Raw genomic sequence first — 17,528 nt, 5'->3', positions numbered from 1 at the left:
CACGAAAGTCTTAGCTTCTGAAATTGGGGCACATATAGCATATCTGGGGAGACATAATGTTGGGCCAGAATGTGCACAAGACTACAGATGGACTGTGTTTGCCAGGATCCTCAATTTCACGTGATGGCAGGTAATGTAAAATATTATTTTATATTAAAGCCTGCTGTAGAATAGAATGGAACGTTTGAAATTAGTTTATGAGATAAAGCAATGTGTGTTGTGAGGAGATTTGGACCACACGTGCAGGCCTTTACTCCTGCACTCAGTCATTCATTCCTTCACTCGTTCGTTCATTTGACAAATGTGCATTGAGGGCCTATTATGTTATCAAGTGCTGTGCCACTGTTTTGCAGCTCTTGTTCTGTTAAGTAGGCAAATCATCAAATAATTACACCAACAAGTGTATAAGTACACCTAAAGGAAGTAGTCAAAAGCAAAGTTCTGTGAGCCTGTAGCAAAGATACATGACCTAGACTGTGAAGTCAAAGAGGGCTTCCTGGAGGAAGTCACTTATGAGTTGAAAACTGGAGGATGCATAGGAGTTAATCAGGAGGCAATAAGGAAAGGGGAAGGCTGCCAGGCGGAGCAAACAGCTTGTGCAAAGGCCCTGGAGCAGGACAAATTTCTGCATGGGGCTTGGTGAATGCACACTGAGTTGGTAAATCAGCTGGGAAGGACTCTATTTTCAATGTCTTTGCTTACACCTCCTAAGAACATTAGGCCATTTTTAAAACTTATAATGAAGTACATTTACATACAGAAAGGTGCACAAATTATAATGTATAGTTTGATGAATTTTCACAAAATGAACACATCAGAGTGTTGACGTGTTCAAAATGAACATTACTGCCCTGATCAAGAAACGGAACATTATCAGTCCCCCAGAAGTCCCAGCCGGGCCTCCTCCCAGCCCAGCCCACCTCACCTAGGGGTAACCAATATCCTGACCTCTAATGGCATGCATTAGTCAGCCCGCTCTTGCACTTCATGTAAATGGGATCCTACCGTGTACAGTGTGTGTTTTGGGGTCTGGCTTTGTTACGTTTGTGAACGTCATCCATGTTGTTGCGTGTCCTCGTAGATTCTTTCCCAATGCTGTGTAGCATTCCATTGTCTGAATATTCCACAATTTATTTATCCATTCTCTGTTGATGGGCATATGGATTGTTTCCAGTTTGGGGTTATTAAGAATTAATTCTTGGGGCCAGCCCAGTGGCGCAGTGGTTAAGTGCGCATGTTCCGCTTCTGTCGGCCAGGGGTTGCCAGTTCGGATCCTGGGTGCAGACAGGGCACCGCTTGGCACGCCATGCTGTGGTAGGTGTCCCACAGAAAACAAAAAAGTAGAGCAAGATGGGCATAGATGTTAGCTCAGGGCCAGCCTTCCTCAGCAAAAAGAGGAGGATTGGCAGCAGTTAGCTCAGGACTAATCTTCCTCAAAAAAAAAAAAAAAAAGAATTAATTCTCATGCATGTCTCTGGGGGCACATTGTACCCACTTCTGTTGAGCACATGCCCAGGAGTGGAATTTCTGGTCATAGGAGATGCTGTATTCAGCTTTGGTAGATACAGATTAGTCCATTGTAAAAGCCACAGTGAGTCAGGCCTATAGAAGTTCATTGGAGGAGGATGTGATGGCCTCAAGGGACACAGAGGGCTGGCGAGGCTTCATGCCACCCTCAGACCATGCCACTCCGCCCCACTGCAGTCACCCCCTCCAAGTGGACTCCAGCCACCAGGTTGAGTTTCTATTTTCACGGTGTTCTGAGCCAACTTTCAGGAAGAAACAGGCACAGATCATCAAAACAAACGTTCTCTTATAGGCTTTTGTCTGAAAAAATTATGTTGTAAGTGCCCTGAAAATAATTTGTTTAACAATTCTGAAATATCAAAAAAGGTGAACAAAACCCCTCCAAACAGGTTAGAATTTCAGGTCATCAAAATCATTGCTCTGTTCTCACTTCACACTGCTCTCTCCCTCTGTCTGAGCTCCCGCCACACCCTTACCCTCCAGCACACCAGGCTCTGGCACCCACCAGTCCCTCCGCCTGGGCTGCCCTTTCCTCAGCTCTCAAGGGCATCTCCTCCTGCTTATTCAGTTCTCAATTGGTCTTAACACCCTTCTTGTCATTCTCTATTTTATGACCTTTTGTATTTTCTTCGTTGAGTCTGTCTCTTTCTGAAATTATGATTTTTGGCTAACTTGCTCAGTAGCTCCTGTAATGTCTGACCCATACTTGGTGCCCAAGAAATAATTATTGGATGAATGGATGGGTTGAATGAGTCATTAGAGAAGCCAGCCTGAAGGAACTTGATCTTGGACTCTCTTCTCTGGAATGCATGAGTTCTGTTTGCCCTGCTAGACCCCATGGGACTGAGGTAGCTCTCAACTTGGCATATGGTTTGTCCCTGAGTGCCTGCAAATTGAGAACTGCCCCTGTTGGGCAGGTGCCTCTCCTGGCACTTGGCTCTGAGCCAGAGGACACGGTGACAACCAAAGTGTGAACACTATGTCCATGATTAACTGGGGCTGTCGCTCTGCTGCATATTTCCAGGCACAAGCTGTGAATGCGTCATTAACTGAGGACCTGGAGGCCACCTGATTCTCCCTCCCACCAGGGAGATGGCCAAGGCCAAGCTCCCACCATCAATCCACGGAGGTTAGAGGACAGGGACTGTGGCTTTGACCCAGCAAGGACTAAACTCCACCTGCCTCCTAGGGAGGTTTTCATAAAAGTCACAGTGCAGGAAACCAGTAAAGCACTGTCGTCCCTCTCAGCTCAGGGAAGCCCTGTCAAGTCCGCCGAACTGGCACTGTTCATCCTGCTTAGAAAATGAGAAATTGGAAGGCTGGCTCAAGTTCTCACAGCTAGTGCTTGTGCTGAATTCCAGGCCCTGGCTCCTCCCAGCATCCCGCTGTCTCTTTCCCTGGTGGGTGGTAACACTGAGGAAGAAGGGGGATGGGCAAGCCCAGCAGAAATATGGGCTGGCTTCTTACCCCATGCCTGCCTGCAGTGGGTTCCTGCAATTCTATCCCATTCAAACTAAAAAACCATTCCTTAAGAACCTAAGCATTCCAGGCACTGGACCAGGGTCAGGAAACTAATAGTTGATGATAATAATAACCATATCTGCCATTTCCTTAGAGTGCAGCGCAATGTAGAACAGGGGTCAGTCAAGTGCAGCTCATGGGCTAAATCTGGCCTGTCAAGTGATTGTCTAATAAAGTTTTATTGGAACACAGCCACGCCCATTTGCCTCCGTGTGGCTACTTTCACACCGCATCAGCAGAGTTAAGTAGTTGCGACAGAGGTTGTCTGGTCCATAACCCTTAAAATATTACCTGGTCCTTTACAGAAAAGATTTATGGATCCCACTGCTTATTAGCTGGGGAGACTTGAGGAAGTTATTCCACTCCTCCATGCCTCAGTTTCCCCAGCTGTAAAAGCATCTCCTACAGTGGGTTGTTTTGACATGTGAGAAGGGACTAGAACAGTGCCTGGAATACGGTAAATGCTTCTGATATGTGTCGGAAATACATATGCTTGTGCTTTGCAAACTTATTTCATCTTCCCAGTAACCCTAGGAGGTAGATGCTTTCACCATCCTCACGTTACAGATGAGGACATCGAAATTTGACAAGAAGAAGTGGTTGTTCCTCTTGGAACAGTGGTACACAGTGTACAAGTGGTACTTAGTAAGGATTTGAAGCCAGGGAGCATCTGCCAGTTCTGGCAGGCTCTTCGGAGGACCCAGGAAAGGAAGTGAGATCCTTGCCCTTGTTGTGCTCTCAGGCAGGTAGACGATGAGGAACAGACGCAATTCTGTGAGGTGAGGGCGTTGATGGAGGAAGCTCAGGTGCTGGGGGACCAAGAAGAGGGGCAGGCACTCCAACCCGGGAAGTCAGAGAGGCTTCTTGGAGGGGGTGATACTGAAGCTCCCTCCATGGCAGAGGAGGTTCCAGGCGCTGATTCATACCACAAAGCAGGGCTCAGACAGTCTGGAAGTTGCCACATTGTCACCTTGTTGCCTCTAACTCTCACCTGTCCTTCAGGAGGTGAGGGCATCGCAGAACCTGAGCCACTTCATGAGCAGATGTGGACTCTACCAAAGTGACCTGGGGCTTCTCGTTTCTTCTCAGCCCTCCTCAAAGCCAACACTCACTAAGGGCTCCTTGCTTGGGCTCAGGGGGTCACCATCCTTGACAGTGGTCACTCAGTATCCGTAGGAAGCAGCAGTCTCTGTCCTTTCTCTCACTGCTCCTGCCCTCTCTCCCATCTCTTCTCTTACCCCCTGCACACGCCACCCTCACACAAGCCTACTGGGAGCCACAGCACTGCCTGGCCCTTTATGTCACCTGCCCTGAGGTTGGCCCTTTTGCAGCACTGTCCTCTGCAAATCTGGCCTGTGTGTCTCATGCCCCTTTGTGTCCATCCCGAGAACTGCAAGGCATGGAGCAGCCCATGCAGGAGATGGCTCTCCCCACCCCCACCCCTTTGGTTCCTGCAGTAACACTCAAACAGGCTTCTTACAAGCCTGCTAAATACCAGAGCTGCAAAAGGCAATCTCAGTTTCCTGAGATTCACTCATTCAATACGTATATAATGGGAACATCCTAGTCATGAGCCATGTGATGACATTTCGGTCAACAATGGACCACATACACAATGGTGGCCCCATAAGATTAGTACCATACAACCCAGGTGTGTAGTAGGCTATACTGTCTAGGTTTGTGTAAATGCACTCGATGATGTTTCGCACAACCAATGGTGCATTTCTCAGAGCATATCCCTATTATTAAGTGACACATGACTGTACTAGCATAGTAGGGACTGTGCTGGGCACTTCTGTGTTCATCAGCTTTGTTCCATCCATCCACTGATTATACATACATTTATGCATTCATGTATTTAACATTTAAAAAGATAGGACGTACCATGTGCCACACTGAGGCACATAATCCTTCAAGCATCCTCGGTATCAAGACCGGCTTGACACATGGTATGTTCTCAATAAAAGTGTGTTAAATAAGTGATTGAATGAGTTAATGAATGAAATGGATGATGACAGAAGCTAAAGTGTTTGGCAGTCACCCTGCCCCAAACCCATCTTGTTCCATCATCTCCCAGTCTCCCTTTGGGTTTACCAGTGCTTCCTTGGCCTAGGACCCTGTCAAAACCATTCTAAAGTAGATCAGGGCGGGGTCTTGGAGCTGGAGGTAGGGACTTACTTTCTGGTTTCTGGTAGTTTGTAAGCCATGCACCTCACTCTCCCATCTCTAGGGCCCACCAGCTGAGATGCAAGCTGTGGTGCAGGCAGCTACATGTTCACCAAAATCTATTTTCTTTTCCTTATGGACACAGAGCAGCATCATATTTCTGCAGTTTTCAGTCAGGTGGGACCATGTAACAGAATTTTGGTCAATGGAATGAGAACTGAAGTGATATTTGCCACTTCCAGGCCTGGGCCATGAACACCACCAGTGGCGATACTCTGTCTCCTTGTCCCCACTACTGGCTGGATAAAGAGGAAACAGCAGGGGGCTCAGAGGCTGTAGGGGAGGGCAGAGCCACAAGCTGGAAGGACCCTGGGTCCATGAAAGACTGTGTGGAGCAGAGCCCTCACCTCCACCCTCTGGCTGCCATCTGGGCTTTGTGTGGCAAGAAATAAGTGTGTAATTGTGTTAAGCCACTGAAATGCTGGTGTTTATGTGTTTCCTTGGCTAGCATTACCTTGACTGATGCCCGCGTACCATTACCTTTGCAGCTGATGGGCTCTGATCTGTTCCCCTCAAAAAACAGCTTCAAATCTGGGGTCTGTCTTAATGTCAAACTCCTTCTGAAGTTCTTTCTCGATGGTGATGTCCACTTTGCCAAAGCCGACCCCGTTCTTGCCTTTGCCCATGATCTCCACAGCTTTGCCCAGCTCCTCAGCCATGTTCCTGGATTGCTTCGAGGATGGGTTGTCTGAAAGAGCCAGTGTGAAGACAGAACTCGCTAGAGCCTCACCCCCTCCCCCTCTCCCAAGGAGGAGGCTTTGTTTGGTCTGCTTAGCTCCTGGGCCTTTCTCGTGCTCTGCTGCTAATGGGTAAATTTTCAGAAGAGTGACAGGATGTGAGACACGAGATTCATGGAATTGGCCAATTTGGAAGACACACATCAGGGTTCTTTGGGTTCAGCAACACTGGGCAACTTTGGGCAACTCACTCAATCTCTCTAAGCCCCACTTTCATCACAGGTAAAATGGGGAAAATAATAGTGGCTATTTCATGGAGTTGTCAGAGTTGAATGAGATGTATTTAACAACGAGTGATATAGTGCTTATGATTTTCTAAGAGCTTTGCGTGGATTAAGTCACTTAGTCCTCCCAGTCCTCCTATGGGGTGGGTGTTGTTGTTATTATCTCAACTTTGTAGATGAGGAAACTGATGCACAATGAAATGACCTGCTCACCTGAGGCCATGTGGCAGTGAGGGGTATAGCCAGGATCCAGACCTGCTCAGCTCTCTAACCTCACTGGGTCTGTAAAACCCTTAGCATAATGCCTGGCATGTAGTAAATACACAATTCATTATTATTACTACAGACATTATTATTGTGAAATGTTCCATGGTAAGAAATTATATGGAAGAGAGAGAGTTTGGGGGGGGGGGGGGCGGGGGTTGGGCGAGAGAGAACAAGAGAGCGTGGGTGCCATCTGGTGGAGAGTTCTGGAGCTAACAGGCCAAATTGGGCCCCGCCAGTTGCCCTGTGGCTGCATATAATGTCAGGTGACCCTCAAGTAGGGAAGGCCAGGTGTGGGAATGGTTGAGGTGGGGGGAGGTTATGATGCCCCTTACCCTCTCTGAGCCCATCCCCTTGGGGAGAGCATTGAAGAGACCTTGACATTCTGCGATTAAGATTCCTTCACCCCTTACATTGCTGAGCCAAGTGGGGTGGGGGTAAGAAGGGGGAGCCCTTTTCTGGAAACAGCCTCAGGGAGCTGGCTCTTGATCCTGGCAGCGGGAGAGGCCTTCCTGGTCTAAATGGGAGGGGATCAAATGGCTCTCAAGTTTGCCTGCCTTCGCCGGATAACACTGTGAGTCTGCAGGTCCCTCTGCTGGCCCCGGATGTCTGCCGCATGTGGACCAAGCCAGGACGAGGGGTCACTGATTCCCTTTCAAGCAAGAACACTTTATCTTTTTCAAGCCCCCTTGTCCATCTGGAGCACTTGGAGAAAGTACAGAATACCACCACTGCCATGGACAAGTTCCAAGTCCAACAGAGAGGTCTTTTGTAAAGGACAACCAGAAAGCTGGCCCCAGCAGGCACACGCCCCATTGCCAGTCAGCATACCTGCTCCTGTGACGGAATCCGAAAGTGAAGGATCATTTTCGTTAAACCCTTGATCAATGGACAGGAAGAGGGATTTTTCACTGATCAGTTCCTCTCCACTGCCTGCTCTGTCACCCTCATTGCCTTCGATAGCCACCATCCATCACTCCAGCAGGGGCTGTCCTGTGGCTGGCCACCAGCTCTGGCCCTCGGGGCTCTCCCTGGCTTCCTTGTGGATTCAGTCATGCCCTGCTCAGGGTTGCTGATTGACAAAGCATCCAAATCTGAGTTTCTAAGGGAAGAACCTCAGAGCAAGACAAACACTTGGAGTGATTGTCCAAATGGTGGGGCTTTCAGAGGTGCCACACCTAACCCTGAGCTCCTGGGTGTCCGAAATGGAAGTGAGAGAAAGGTGTGACAGCTGGAATGCTGGGACCTGAGAGCTAAATGGATGGGACCTAACACTAATAGTAATGAGGATTCATTCGTTCATTCATTCCTTCAACAAATCTTTTTTAGGATCCACCATGCGCCAAGCACTATGCTAGGTGCTGGGGATTTAACAATGAACAGATCGATAAAAATCCTGTTCTCACTGGAGAAGGCAGAAAGTATACAAAATAAGGAAGTAGAATCTATGCCACGTTAGATGCTAAGTGACGATGCTCTAGATGCTCTAGAGAAAGAAGCAGCAGAGCTGCAGGTTGGGAGTGTCAGGGGAACTGTGAGAGCAGGCAGGGAGGCCAAAGGAGGCCTCACTGGGAAGGAATGTTTTAACAAAGACTGAAGGAGGTGAGGGAGCAAGCTATGCGGAAATCTGGAGGGAGAACGTTTCAGGCAGAGGAACTGTAAGTGCAAAGGCCCTGAGGTGGGAGTGTGGGGGACATGTTTGAGACATGACAAAAAGTCCTCTGGGCCTGGAGCAGAGTGAGCTGGGGTGGGGGTCTATAGTATAAGCCCTGATAGTTGGGGATTTTTCTCTTGTTTATAATGCAAGTGTCTGACTTAAGCTTTGATTGCCAAGGCATTCATTTCAAAGAGGCATCCACTGCAAGAGGACTATCTGGAATAAACACATTGCCTGCCACACACTAGGTAAAGAACCAGGCTGCCTGCCCCACTGAGTGAGGCCCCTTGATTCAGAGATCTTGGTTGATTTCAATAATTGATCATTTGGGCCACTTTTTTTCTCTCTCTCTCTCTCTCTTTCCTGTGCTTTAAATTCCTGCTCTTATGTTTTAAAGTCACCAATAAAGAGTGAGCCCAAAAACCCCAGGCCCCCACCCTCGACCCTAGTAAAAGCAGAACCCCAGGCCCACGCTCTCTCTCTCTCTCTCTACCTGTGACCTCACTGTTTGGCCTCAGATGTGCTGTGTAATTTCCGGGTCTTATAAGTAACAAAATTCTATTTTTTCAAACTTTCCTGATGGTTATTGGTCTTGCAATCATAATCAGAACCACAAGAGCCAGTCTAACAGCAACATTGGTTACTGATGGGCTGGGACCAGCACACAAAAGGGTCAAATGACGTAGGGCCTTGCAGGGCACTGAGTGGACTTTCCTCTGAGGGCTGTGGAAAGGGACTGGAGTGTTTGGAACAGAGGTAGATGCGATTTGACTTACTCTTTAACTGGATTGTTCTGAATGTTATATGGAGATTAGACTGAAGGAGAAAAAGAGTGGATCTAGGTAGACCAGTTGGAGGCCACGGTGATAATCGAGGTGAGAGACAGTAATGGCCTGAATCAGGGTAGTGGCAGTGGAGGGGGTGAGAAGTGGTCAGAGTCTTGATTGACTTGATTGACATTGAACATTCAATGAATGATTGAATGTTCCAGTTATCAGGGCAGTTTTGTAAGAGGGATTGAGCACCAATTTTGGTGTCAAACTTGGTCTAAAATCTAAGCCTCATCACTTATCAGTTATGTGACTTTGGGCAAATTATCCAACCTTTCTGAATCTTATTTGCTCTGATGTAAGATGGAAGCAATGAGACCAAGCACAGTGCCTGGAATGCAGGTCTCAGTAAATGGCAAAGTCATTATCATCACCATTGTTGTCATTATCATCATCATCACCATAAGTATCTTCATCACCATCCTCATCCACATAACTATCTTCATCATCATCACTCTCATTGTCTCACCTGCTCCCAGAGCAGAGTCTTGCTGCCTCTGCTTTAGGGACAATTACTAAATGATCCTAGACATTGCTCCTGATAAATCTCATTTTGGCTTCTCCCCTCTAAATGTATTCTTCCTTATTCTCCTTGTCTCATTCATGGAGAACATTATGGACCAAAAGAAAGCTCATTTCATTCACTCATTCATTCGTTCAGCTTCTCTCCAGGCCTGCCATTCTCTAAGCACAGGACCAGATGTTAGGAATCAGGAGATGAATAAGATTTGGCCCCTGTGCCCCATGGAGCTCACAAGTTTAACAGCAGTTTCAATGCAGTGTGGCAAATGCTATGAAAGGAAGGGTGCAGAGGGCTGTGTGAGCACGTGGGAGGACCTCCTAGCCCGACTAGGTGGGAGTGAAGGTGAACACAGACTCCTGACAAGGTGACTCCATGAACTTAAGCCTCACAATCCAGGTGAAGAAGTTCAGGAAGGACACCATGGGCAGAGGGAACTGTAAGTGTAAAGGCCCTGAGGCCCGAGTCAATGTGCCCTATCTGGTAACCACAAATCACTGAGGGTCTAGACCATAGAGTTCAAGTGGAGTGAAGAGGTAGGCCTAGGTTAGCTCCAGCAGAGGATGTTGTAGCCACGTTAAGGAGTTTGGGGTCTTAGAGAATCTTTGAGGGTTTTTAATTAGGGAGTGACCCAATCAGATTTGCATTTTAGAAAAAAACTATCTCTGGGAATACTGTAGAGACAGTGCTGGAGGGGAAGGGAGACCATCTAGAAAGATGCTGCAGTGGGTCAGATGGGGAATGATGAGGCCAGAACTAAGGCAGTGGCTGGGGGAAGGGGGAAAATTGGTGATTGCAGAGGGCTTTAGGAGGCGGTATCAGCAGGACTTGGTGGCTGATTAGAGATGCGAACAGAGAGGAGTCAAGAGTGACCTTGAGACTTCTGACTTTGACATTGGGTGGATAGTGGTGCTGTCAGGTAAGGCAGGACGTAAAAAGAAGCAGGTTGTTGGGAGTGAATCAAAGACGCTGAGGTATATTTTCGACACATGTGGCCTTTGAGACAAGTGAGGGACATCCAAGAGGCAAGGTCCTGCTGACCATTGGCTCTTGAGCCTGGAATCCTCAGAGAGATAAGAAACTGGGCAGCAGCTAAGGATCTGAGAGTTACCCGGGCAGTATTTCCCTGAGGACAAGATTTGAAAAATCCTTTCTGTAAAGAGCCAATCTTTCCCTGGAAAAAAGCTATTGTAATGCTTTCCCCAAGTGATTAGTTTTTGCACAGGTCACTCTAGAAGGCCTGCCAGTTTTTGAGAACTCATTTTGATTTAAACTGTGTATTGGAAGGAATCAAATATTCAAAGGTAATGAGTTTGAGTGTCTCTTCTAGATAACAAAAATGCTGCTGGTGTTCACTGCTTTGAAATACCCTCTGGTTGGAATGCTTTAAGTTCAAAGAATTCAAATGGGTGGTTATCAAATGCAATTAAAGAATGTAGAATTGAGAGGCTCCCTGTGCAGCCCCAGGTTCAATCAGCATCAATCCCTAAGTTATAAGACGGAAGCCCAAAGAGCCAGGAACTTGCCCTTCTGCCCCGATTAAAACAGAGTAATCATTGGACAGTCTCGCATTCTCATGCAGACGGGACAGGTTCCCAGTCTTGTCCACCTGCTGTGCCATTTTTGGAAGGCTAAATGTGTGTGGAGACGTGGGTTGTGTTGTGCAAAGTGTGTGGCTCTAAATCCTTTAACACCCGCATTGGGTCCAGGATTCAGAGATTAGGGCTGCGGCAAAAACGAGCAGCTGGCTTAGATGTCTGACCTGTGCACATCCTTAGCTTACAATTCCACCGCAGGCGGAGGAGGGCTGCAGGGTTCTCACTTCTTCCCTGAGAAGAGAGCCATGAAGCAGATGCTCAGGTGGTGGCCCGAGTCCTGGTGTGGATGGGGGCTGTGGGGAACCGGCTGGAGGAGTCGTTCAGCAAAGCAGACTGCTTGCCCTGCTCCAGACTCTCGTAAAGAAAATGGCCCAAACTGGATCATTCCTGCAAGGTCTTGCTCCATGGGCTTGAAGTAAAACTGAGCACATCCCCTGGCACTTAGGTCAAAGGAAACCATGAACATCCTGGGCTAGACAGAGGTCAGAGGCTTGCAACCATTTTGATGGAACTTTATGCAGTAGGCACGCTCCATGTTGGATGGAGGCAAAAATGAGCTGATCAGATTTTCCCTTCTGGGAGCTGTCAAGGTTAAGGGCATAAAGAGAATGTTTTTGTTCTCTGTTGGTATGAAGTGGCTGCGCAAGCCCGCTGAGGAGGCAGTGAGACCCAGGGCAAGTTGATGCTGTCACATCCTCAACTCCCCCATTGAAGTGGCATCGCTCACAGAGAAGGTATCAAATGAGAAGAGACAAGAGTCGAGGAAGGAGTGGGAAGGCCTGAATTTCAGGCAGTGGACACAAACTTGAATGTGCTGGGATGTGGCAGGGGTGTGCTATGTGGGGGTGGCTGGATAAGGAAACTGACAAGCGTGTTTTCTGACCAAGAGGGGACATCATTACTCAGCTCCAGCCAATTATCACGTGGCAGGAATGTGAGCCAATGCTTCCTGGTTTTTTTAAGAACAGATGTACATTCAACTTTAATTGTGACATGTCCCCAAATAGGGACATGAATAGTGCCACCACACTGGGTTGTCGTGAGGATTCAATGACTTCACATTTAATGAGCTCCAAAGGACAGTGCCCCACACACAGTGAGGGCTTGCTGTGTGAGAGCTGTTATGAAAATCCCTCCCACCCTGTGCCAAGGCCAGGTCTGTGCCAACGCCTCAGGAAAAAGAAGCCTGTTCTTGCTGCCAAAGTGTCTGCTGAGGCAAAGAGCATCCGTCCAAAGAATGAAAGTGGGCATGCAAAACTCAGATGATAAAGGTGGTGGTCTAAAAATCTTTTCTCAAGAGCTTGCCCATAGCTGCCATCGTTTATTGCGCTCTATTGTGTTCCAGCAACTTATCATATGGTCTCATTTAATCTTCACAATAACTCAGTGTGGGCATTGTGTTCATGCCCACTTTACAGAGGAGGGAACTGAGGTTCCGAATGGTGAAAGACACGTGAGGGGAAAGCCTGGCTCCTTGCCTTCAGTGGGACAGAGGACCCACACAAATCGAGACTAAAGGACAATGTAGATCTTGCAAATTGCTTGACCTCCCCGGACGTCAGTACTCTCTCTGGAAATAGGGATGATAAGATATTAACCATACGTGTTGAAGCCAGATATGAAACTCCTCTGGCCCCGGGAGCAAGGAGGTAGGTCTCAGCCCACCCCTCACCACCACCTAGTGGGTGGGGGACACTCACAGAAAAGCACCATGAGGAAGCGGGTCTGGTTCAGCATGTGGGTCAGGCCGGCAGGTGTGAGCACCAGCAGGTTGCGTTCCACCAGGATGTGCAAGGGCTGGGACGTGTTGATGCTGGCCTCCTTGACGTCCACCTCTCGTGAGCCCTGGACAGTGGAGGTACAAGAGGCCACCAGCAGCAGAGACATCCAGAGCCACTCCATGGCTGTCCTGCAGGGGCAGGAGGAAGGACAGGAGTCCTTATCAACATAGGTGGCGGGCCCCCATGTCTTCACTCCCTCCCCATCTCCTTTCCTGCTGGGCCAGTCCATGAATGGAGAACAGGGCCTGAGCATGGCCACTGCCTCCCTAGCAGTGCCCACAGCTCAGCAGCGGTGCTGGAGCAGAGGCAAAGTGTTACGTTAACCTCAGGGTCCATGAATACTACACAGGGGTAGTTCAGGCGGCAGGGCCCCACTCAGAGCAGCAGGAAGCTGAGTCACATGCTCACCACTCGAGGCCACTTTAGTCCCATTCCAGAGTCCTAGGGTGAGCCTCTGGATCTCAGAGACAACTTGTCCAATCCCCCATCACAACCTCTCCTTCATGCTTCTCCAGCTCCTGCTTGAATGCCTCTTTTGATGGGAAGCTCACTACCTCACAGTGTACCCCATTTGATTTTTGAACAGATTTTCCCCTCAAGTACAAATATTTCTTTCAAAAGTCATCACCATAATATACACTTCTGAAAATTCCAAACAATACAATAAAAATGTGTTAAGTAGAAAATAAAAATCTCTCCCCTAATCCTACCACTGAGAAAGCTACTGTTAGTAGTTTGGAATGAATCCTTACAGACGATTACAAATGCCTATATGAGTGCAACTTTGAATGTACACGTTGAAACATAAATGGAATGAGGTATGTGTATCGTTCAGTGTTCCAATTTTCTTACGGAATCTTGTGAAATATGACCTAGATTCCTTCCCATAAGAATGCATATCAGATCTATAACATGATTTCCTTCCTCTCTTTTCCTTGGCCTTTAATTATCTATTTGACCATTCTTCACTGTTCGAATGGTCTGGTCAGCAGCTGCCTTCCTGTGAGTTCCACTCTCTCTAATAACATATGTCTTTCCCAGCAAGTTAGAGCATAGAATCAGCTCCTCAGCTCTTGGCATGTTCTCCTCAAGCATAGAGCCATTTCCCCGTGTAGCATGCAGCCTACATGAGCGTCTCAAATAAGAAGACGGACAGCAGGTGTGCTCTAGGTCCCTCCTTCAGACAACTTGATAAGGACCTTAGCTTCTTTGCTGACTGCTGCATTTCTAGCACCTGGCATTTTGGTAGGAAAATCAACATGAATGAATGAATGAATGAATGCACACTTGATATTTACCTGGGAAATATGTTTGGCAGATTGTGTGAAGATTTTTTTAAAGTAGATCTTCTAACGTAATTTTTTGGCCTAGTATATAGAGAATTGTGACCAATTCTCAGTGCTAAATTTTATAAACACCTGTAGCTAAACATACTTGTCATGTACCAGACACTTCTAGTGCTTTCTGTGTCATCACCTCTCTTATGACAATCCTATGAGGTAGGTGTAGTACTATTATAATCCCCATTTAGTGAGCATAAAATGAAGCATAGAGAGCTTAAGTAATTTGCCCAGGGTCACACAGCTAACAGATGACAGAGTCAGGAGTTTAACCCAGGCAGTCTAGCTACAAAATCCATGCTCTTAACCGCAATGACGTACCACCTCTCTAGTGCCCCGCTGCAGAATGGATGCAGGGAACAATGTTTTGAGACATTAACTGAGGCTCCCATCCTCCCACCCTGGTATCCTTTAACCTCTCTCCACCATTCAACGTGGCATTCTGTCCTGCCTCAGAAGGGGAGGGCTGAGGCTGGCAATAGAGAATAAAATCAGATTTTTGGTTTTTGGTTTCAAAGCAGGCCTTTAAAAGTCATAGCAGGGGCAAGGCACTTGTAAGCCAGGGCTCAGATCGCAAGAACTGGGCAAAAGAAAGAAAGATGTTTTTGCTGTAAACTCTGGGTTTGGAAGAGCATGTTGTCAGAAGGAGCGGTTACCTGCCCCAAAGGAGATAAAGGCTTGCCTTCCCGTCAGGAGGAGGAGGATGGGGAAGAGGGGAGAGCCCTGATGCTGCCGGGGTCCTGAGAAAGGGGTCCCGCCCTCTGTCCCTTCTCCAGGCTGAAACCCCAGCCCCGTCTCTCTTCGCTCCCCATGGCAGCCCCAGTTCCCAGGGCCGGGCCTGCCCGCAGTAATAAATAAGTGACTGTGTATTAGGCCAGTATTGGAGCTTTACTCTCACCGTCCCATTAATCCTCACGGTGCGGCTGAGAGGTGGGTACAGTCATGGTGCCCACTTCACAAATGTGGAGACCCACCCAAGATCACCCAGCTGGTGGATGAAGGAGCATGACCTGGGCTCAGGAATATCTAAGCCCAGTGCCCATGGTCTACACCAGGGGTCAGCAAACTATGACCTGCTGCCTGTCCTTGTGAAGACTGTTATCGGATCACAGCCACGCCCACTCCTTTACTATTGTCTGTGGCTGCTTTTACTACAATTCCCAGTTAAGTAGTTGCAACAGAGACTGTGTGTGGCCAGCAAAGCCAAAAATATCGATCATCTGGCCCTCTACAGGGAAAGCTTGCTGACCTCGGGTCTAAGTCACCAGACCACGCTGCCCTCACGCCCGCACCTCAGATCCTGGACTTTGGCGATGTTCACAGATCCTCAGACTTGCAAAGCCCACCGTCAGAGTGTAGCGTCCCCATCTGTAGAATGGGTGAATAGTCCCTGCATCCCAGGGTCGTTGTGAAGACATGATGATGAGCACTTCTTATACCTAGATGCACATGAAAATTCTCTCGGGAGCTTTTAAGACAATACTGATGCTTCGTCTGACCAGTTAATTCGGAATTGCTCAAGGTGGGGTCTAGATATCTGTATGTTCTGAAAGCTCCTCAGAGGATTCTTTTGTTCTCTTTTTTAACTTTCTATGTGGTTATTCTCTTTGCTTTCTCCAGTTCACTCCCCACACAACAGTTAGCAATTTCTCTTTTAAACGTAACTTAGATCACATTGCTGTCTTGTTAAGGGGTCCATGACTTGTCATCACGTGCAATCCTACCCTGTGCTGGGTTCTATCAGGCCCCACTGGCCAGCTCTGGACCCCACTGTCCTTTTCACAGCGCACCAGCCATGCTGGTCTCCTTCTCTCTCCTCAAGCACACCTGCCTCAGGGCCTTTGCCTCTGCCTGGAACACCCTTACCCTGCTCTTCAGCCTTTTCTGGTCATTCAGGTTCCAGTGAAAACACCAGCAACTCAGAGGGATCTTCCCAGGCTGCTCTGTCTCCCCCTGCCTCTGCTTCCAGCGTTCTCGGCCCCATGACCCCTGTTTGCTTCAAATTGTGTATGATTATTTTCTTTTTTTTCTAAAGATTGGCACCTGAGCTAACAATTGTTGCCAATCTTTATTTTTTTTAACGCTTTATCTCCCCAAATCCACCCTGGTACATAGTTGTATATCCTAGTTGCATGTCCTTCTAGTTGTGGCATGTGGGATGCCGCCTCAACATGGCCTGACGAGCAGTGCCATGTCTGTGCCCAGGATCCGAACCAGCGAAGTCCTGGGCTGCCACAGCAGAGCATGCGAACTTAACCACTCAGCCACAGGGCCAGCCCCCTGATTATGTTTTAGTGTACCTTGTTTATGTTTCTAAACTTTTTAATGCAAGTGCCTTTCTTCGTGGCTGTTTCCTGCCTCCTAGGACAATGCCTGGCCCAGATTTGGAGCTCAATTAATGTTTCTTGAATTAATTAATGAATAAATGACCTAATTTAATTCTCACACAAACTCCACAGTCCATTTCAGTGCTTCTCAACCATGACTGGTATTAGAATCTCTCAGGGAGCTTTAAAAAATTACTGATGCTCAAGCCCAAACCCGATGGATTCAGTTTCATTGGTCTGGGGTGGGGTGAGTCTGGGCATCTTTTTTTCTTTAAGCCCCCTAGGTGATCCTAATGTGTAGCCATTTAGGCTGAAATCCACACTTACATCTGTGACCCCCTTGGCAGAAGGACGGCTGCCGGGGCAGGGCCCGTCAGTCAGAATTGCCACTTCACTCAAGCTCATACCTGCAGGAAGCCTGGTTACTCTCAGGCCCACTGGGGCCCTACCAGGGCTGGGCCAGTAAACTCTGGGGCACTTGAGGAAGGAAGTCGTGGCCTGAAGAACAGGCTCCTGGTTCCCTTTGTGACCTGAGCAGGACCCGCAGGCAGCTGGGTGTTCTCAAGAAATCCAGAGGCAGAAATGGAGTCCCTTCCTGGACACACTGAGGCCACAGCAGCCTCAGCCACAGTGTTCTGAGTTCCGGGGTGCTGGAGGCCCAGGGGTGGCCCTGGGGAAGAATGGGCCATTGTTGAGTAAGAGGGGCCCTGCCCTGCCCTTGCTGAGAGGAGCTTGCCCATGGACAAAGGCGGGGGCTGGGGGTCACATGGAGGGCCAGAAACAAAACACCCTGGGGCACGGTGTGGCATTGAATGCTCCTGAACTCAGGCATATAGATTGGAATTTGAATCTCAGCTCTTTTTTTTTTTTAATTGAAGTAACATTGGTTTATAACACTATTTAAATTTCAGATGTGCAGCATTATATTTCAACTTCTGAGTAGACTACATCCTGTTTACTGCCAAAAGTCTGGTTC

General features: G+C 48.1%; 1 protein-coding gene across 1 annotated transcript in view; it reads right to left on the bottom strand.

The window, feature by feature from the left end:
• The window catches only part of LOC103545526 (protein disulfide-isomerase-like protein of the testis), a 32,747-nt gene extending 15,558 nt beyond the window's left edge, over positions 1-17,189 (bottom strand). The window contains 4 exon segments of the mRNA XM_070568361.1: positions 5,755-5,818; positions 5,820-5,962; positions 12,805-13,013; positions 16,960-17,189. Of these exon segments, the coding sequence (XP_070424462.1) occupies positions 5,755-5,818; positions 5,820-5,962; positions 12,805-13,006 (409 nt within the window). The 5' untranslated portion in view covers positions 13,007-13,013; positions 16,960-17,189.
• Between the last annotated feature and the right edge of the window lie 339 nt (positions 17,190-17,528).

The sequence above is a fragment of the Equus przewalskii genome, chromosome 12 (genome assembly GCF_037783145.1).
Source record: "Equus przewalskii isolate Varuska chromosome 12, EquPr2, whole genome shotgun sequence".
NCBI lineage: Eukaryota > Metazoa > Chordata > Mammalia > Perissodactyla > Equidae > Equus > Equus przewalskii.
This window is presented reverse-complemented; position numbering and strand designations above follow the sequence as displayed.